General features: G+C 48.6%; 1 protein-coding gene across 1 annotated transcript; it reads left to right on the top strand.

Moving 5' to 3' along the window:
- The first annotated feature begins 280 nt into the window (after positions 1–280).
- Positions 281–1,369, top strand: LOC127346000 (pterocarpan synthase 1). Its single transcript, XM_051372532.2, has 2 exons — positions 281–610; positions 709–1,369. The coding sequence occupies exons 1-2, from the start codon at positions 450–452 to the stop codon at positions 1,058–1,060; spliced, it is 513 nt and encodes a 170-aa protein (XP_051228492.1). The 5' UTR covers positions 281–449; the 3' UTR covers positions 1,061–1,369.
- Positions 1,370–6,063: the final 4,694 nt, after the last annotated feature.

Below are 6,063 nucleotides of genomic sequence, written 5' to 3'. Positions count from 1 at the left end.
CTCCTAACCACCCAACCTCAGGTTGGTTCTCGGTTGGGAGGTAGGTGAGTTCACCGACTACCACAATCATCCCCTCATCAGTAAGTGGTCTTTGATAGCATAGCTATTCCGATTTAGTGCCGCAACTCCGCGATTTGGGGCCTTTTAATTTGGGTTTGTAAGAGTTACACGCGTCAGGACAGAGAATCCTCGGCGTAGAAGGCAGAAACTTTTTTTTTTTTTTTGCGAATGTAGAAGGCAGAAACATAAGCAGGAGGGAGACTGCATCGATGTGTCCGTTCTTTTGTAAATTGTGATAGACCAACCACCACAACCATTTTTCCAATTTTATTAGTACTAGCTAGTAGTACTCTTCTCCCATTGTCTTCCTGAACTGTGGTATCATACTAGTTTACCACACAAGTGAAGAAGTCTGGAAAGGCAGGCTAGCTAGCTGAAAGCCTCAGAGCATGGCCGCTGCTCGGTGCTCTTTCCTTGCTCTCTCCGTGGTACTCATCGGAGGCGCTGTGTCCGCCGTGGATGAAGGGCTGATCCACCTCCACTTCTACTTCCACGAGGTCGACGCCGGCACGCCTAACGCCACCGTCGTCAACGTCGCCAGCCTGCACAAGTAAACACTAACAACACCGGCCTAGCTGTTTATGCATCTGCGACTGAGTGCAGTATAAGGCTAAGACGGCGTATCACATATTCACATGAATTTGGCAGGAACTCGTCGACGTTTGGGGATGTGAACGTGTTCGACAACGCGCTGCGGGCGGGGCCGGACCCGGTGTCGCGGCTCATCGGCAGAGCGCAGGGCTTCGCGCTTCACACGTCGCTGGACGAGTCGGGCGGGCTCACGGCCATCACCTTCGCCTTCGACGACTACGGCGGGTACAGCGGCAGCACGTTGGCGACGCTGGGCCACATCGGGGTATCTGGCCCGTCGGAGCGGAGCATCGTCGGCGGCACGGGCAAGCTCCGGTTCGCGCGCGGGTACATGGCCAGCAGGCTCCTCAGCTCCACGGACACCTCCATCGTCGTCGTCTTCGACATGTACTTCACCCTGGCTCGCTGATACGTACGCACGCGCGATCCGATTAACACTTCCTGTTAATCGGAGATGGATCGAGCCCCCGTGATTTAAGATTGACTGTTTCAGGAAGGAATCCCCCATCGAACAATAGTTAGCAAGGCATCCCCCATCGAACAATAGTTGGCAAACGGTTGCTGTCTTCAGTTTGTTAGACCAGTACCTAGTCTACATTACCCTTTCCTATCATGGTTTCATGACGTGGCATATGTATCATCGGATGGATTATATTACACTGGTAGAAAAAGGGCCTATGATCCCGGTTGGCAACTGCCATTAATCCCGGTTGCACAACCGGGATTAAATATGCGGGAATAAAGGCTCTCCCCCTTTTAGTCGCGGTTGTTTACGAACCGCGACTAAAGGCCCGTCCACGTGGGCAGGCGTGCGTCGGGGCGGAGGACCTTTAGTCGCGGTTGGCCTGGCCAACCGCGACTAAAGGCCTCCGCAGGTTTAGGTTCCCCCCCCCCCCTAAATCTGGTCTCTTTTTAATTTGTATTGTTTTATTTCTTTTATATTTTATTTTGTGTTTTATTTTAATTTTGAAGAAGTTTCAGTACACATATTCTACGCTACTATATACATGCATATGAATGTACAATTTCAAACAAGTTTGAAATTAGAACCAAGAAGAATTCAAGAGGAATATACAATATATATTCAATCTCGGATGACCATATACAGTTTCGAACAAGTTTCCATACACAATTTACGACATCAGAAGTTCTACGTCCTCGTAATAGTGTTCTCCTTTAGGATGGAGGACTCCTCTCATCAAAAATCCTGCTAGTTCCTCTTGAATTGGTCGGAAGCGAGCTTCTGGACTAAGCGTCTTCCGGAAGTTATTCCTCTTGACATTGTTATCCGACGGCCTCCGCTCAGAGGTGTATCTCCGGATGAACTCACAAACATATTATCCACATAGATTGGTCCCCGGTGGCTGAATATCCCCAGACAGTAAGACTCTAAATTCTAGCTCTTTTTTGAATTCACCGACCATTTGATCTGAGAACCGTCTCCAAACCCTACAGGGCAAAGAAAATTAAATGAACAAGGGAGTTATTAGTTACTTCATGTTAGGAAATGAACGAAAGAGGCCGATCGATATAGAGCGCAAATGATTGAAAATAATTACTTTTGCAGCACATTTCTCATGTCGACCCAAAGCTTTGGATCCATATTCAGAGAGTCCATGATGAGAACTCTGGAGGTGTGAAATTCAATTATGAGCAGAATCCAGTGGAACCTGCGGACACAATACATGCACAGTCATGCAGAACTCATCGATTAGACATACCATGCATGGAGTAAACAAAAGAGAATGTGCTCAAGACAGAAACACTCACCCAAAATGGTAAGGGAATAGAATTTGATTTTTGAGTTGCTGCTTTGTAAGAAATTCCCACAGGTCTTGCTCCACATCGCGGGGGTGTCTTTCTAACACATATCCATTAACGATATGTGGATCAATGAACCCAACATCATGGATGTTCCTTTTTTGGCATTCCCCAATCTTCATTCTGCATAATAGCGTACACAACAATATAGTTAGGACAATATATATAGTGCAGGCAAGATGAGGTAGAAATAAATCACTTACAGAACGTAGCAACTGATGATAGATTTGTCGAGCTCGCGCAGATTGAACAGCTGGAACAATTCACTCATATGAACTGTTACATAGTAATGTTTGAAGTGATGCTCATGTCTAACTTCCGCATAAATATATTCTTTGCCGGTGTTATTTTTTATGTAACCCTTGTACCAACGTAGCAGATTTTGCATTTGTGCTGGTAGATCCTCTTCCTGCGCAGGCTCGACGAGAGGCCCATTTGACACATATGTAATTGCTAACTCACTCATTGGCGCCTCCTCAAGGCCTAACATTGCACGAAGAGTCATACCGATCTCGGCCGCTTTTTCTCTGGCACCCGTTACAGTCATTCCCTGTGCTGCCGCAGCTTCTATGATAGCGGGGTCCATTAGTTCAGCATCCGGACCGGCGGCTTTCACTATGAGTGGGGGGATCGATTGTTTATTTTGTTCCCCGAGCTGGGCAACTTGTTTTCCGCTTTTTTTACTTTCTTCTTTCTCCTCCTCCAAGGCTTTCTTCTCCTTCTCCGCCAAGTCTTTCTTCTTCAATATGAGTGCTTGCCTACGAAGTTCACGTCCATAGTCGTCAGGCATATTCTTCTCGGCTTGGGACGGTGTGCTCAAAAATGACTTAGCCCACTTCTTTTCCTTCTCAGAAAATACTGGCTTGGGCCCAGGCTCTCTTTTCGCCTTCATTTCCGCCTTCCATTTCTCATGGTGAGCAGCCGCGGCCGCGTCACTTTCCTCGACACTACGTTCCCAAGGCCTTGGGAGGAGAGGCTTCAGTGATGGCTCCGGTACCTTTGTGGTCTTAGGTACATAAGGGTCCGGGTTAATAGTCTAGGACTGCTTCTGCTTCTTCGCCGGAGGTGGATTGGGGGGCGGCGTACCCGTCGTAGGCGGACTGGGGGGCGGCGTCTGCTTACCCGCCGGAGGTGGATTGGGGGGCGGCGTCGGCTGACGTGAAGGAGGTGTAGGTGAACCACCACCACCACCACCGCCACCACCACCACCACCGGAGGGGGGTGGACTTGTTGACCTTGGCGCCTCGCCTGGAAACTTGATGAACTTCTTTTTCCATAGAATGAACTGGCGCTTGACATCTCCAAGTCTTTTCGCCCCTTCGGGTGTGGCTATGTCAATCTCCAGGTCCTCAAACCCTTGGACTATGTCTTCCACCGTGACACGAGCATAACCATCTTCAATGGGGTTGTTGTGGTGGAGTGCTCCAGGTATACAGGGTAAAGCAGTGCCGATGGCTACCTTCATGGAAATGTTCCCCATTGGATAATGCAGATCACATTCTTTAATCTCCTTTACATCGTCCACGGGGTAGCGAGGAGGCTCCGGTGCAGTAATATCGATCGTCGGTGCATTAGCACCAGCCGGGGCTAGCAAGGGTGCATTAGCATAAGTCGGCGGGGCCTCCGTGGAAGCCACGCTGTTTCTCCGCTGCTGGCTTCCGACATCCGCTGGATGATCTGCATGCGTCCCAGCTGCCGATCTTTCTTGTACTAGTACATGAAACATTTTCTTCATCTCATAGAATTCCGATGCCAAGTGCGCCACAACATCTGCATCCCGATCTGTCTTTCTCTTACGGTTTCTGTAACTGTACGGGTCATTTTCCTGGGAAAACCCTACTTTCCACGGAATGGCGCCTTTGCCTCGTACACGTCCTCCGTGTTCAGGATTCCCGAGGGCAAATGTCAGCGCGTCGTTCTCTCTGTTGAACCAGATCTTCCCCTCTTGAGCTTTGGTCATTGCGTCAATAAGGGCTTCGGTGGGTTTAAACTTTGTCTGTCGGTGAACACACTCCCCTGTCACCGGGTCTAGCGATCCGCCATGCCCGTACCACCAGCTTTTGGCCCTTAGGTCCCATCCCTCTGTACCTAGAGGGATTCCTCGCTGCCTCAGGTCATCCTCCATCTTCTGCCACTTAGGCTCCGAAAGGCGGTATCCTCCTGGCCCCATAATATGATTGTACGTTTTCTTAGCCGCATTTGCCTTATTCTTTTCTGATATGGCCTTGAAATGCTCTGATTGCTTTTGCCTCACAAATTCGGGCCAATCATCTTTCAGCTTCTCATACTGTCCATTGAAATCCGAAGTCTTCCCCTTCTCGACATATTGAGCCGCTAAATTTTTCTTGTAGGTCCGGAATGCTGTGGCCATCTTCTGAAGAGCGAACTCTTTGACTAGCCTCCTCCTCTGACGTCCACCCTCCACCTCGTTACCCTCTTCATCGTATTTGTTGTATTCCGGAGGTAGAATGAAATGCTCCATAAGCTTTCTCCAGCATTCCTTTTTCGTTCTCTTGCTGACGAAACTGAAACCAACACGTGCCTTCACTGGCTCATGCCATTCCTGGACGGTGATCGGGACGCTGTCTCTAACAACGACTCCGCATTGGTTGATGAACTTGGTGTAATGCGCTTCGGGCTCTAGCGGCCTACCGATTGCACTGATAACATCGATGTTATATGTTACTCCTTGTTTCGGCGTCTTGGTTTTGCCACGCTTTGTCTTCACCGATTTTTTCGACGATCCGGCCGAGGGCTAAAATAAGAAAGAGAGTCGCGTTAATACACATATTTATTCAAATCGGTAAATTTGTATCACCAGAGGCTCAATGTATATATATACCTCACCGGAGGTGGTTGCTAATTGCTTATCTCCATCGTCGTTTGTCGACGGTTGACCTCCATCGACAGTGTCCGTTCCTTCGTCATCACCTTGTTGACGACCTTCACCTTCACCGTCAAGGTTCAGATTAGAAGAGACATCCTCTTCTTCATCTTCTTCGGTCGGCACATAAGGAATGTCGCCGTTTATGATGCCGAAAAGATGTTCCTCAGCTTCCTCATTATAGTTTTCCCTAATCGGGTCGGCTCTATCGTCCGCCATATGTCACTCCTGAAAACATGTAGTAAAAACTAATTATATTAAGTAAAGAAGGGGGGCGGTGCCGGTGGCGAAAGGGGGGCGGTGGTGAAAGGGCGGTGGCGGTGGTGAAAGGGCGGTGGCGGTGGCGGTGGCGAAAGGGCGGTAGTGCACCGCCCCCTCGCTGCCCCTCTGATCCTCTCTCTCTCGTAAAAAAACAAAAAAAATCCCGCTCGTATACGGAGGCCCCTCGCCGCCCCCTCCGTATACACGCGGGGTCGGTGCCCTAGCTACTTATAGAACTATTTTTAATTTAAAGTTACTTAATTAGCACTATTTTAATTAACAAATTTTAAGTTTACAATTTTTAAGTTTACAAAATTTTAAGTTTACAATTTTGATTAACAAATTGTGAGTTAATGAAAAAAAATAAAAAAACAAAAAAAAATTAGCACGCGGCGTATACGGAGGGGGCGGCGAGGGCCATATACACGCGGGGTCGGTGCGTTTAC

This window comes from Lolium perenne, chromosome 3, assembly GCF_019359855.2.
Source record: "Lolium perenne isolate Kyuss_39 chromosome 3, Kyuss_2.0, whole genome shotgun sequence".
NCBI lineage: Eukaryota > Viridiplantae > Streptophyta > Magnoliopsida > Poales > Poaceae > Lolium > Lolium perenne.
The sequence above is the reverse complement of the archived record's forward strand: the minus strand, read 5'-3'. Positions and strand labels throughout refer to the sequence as shown.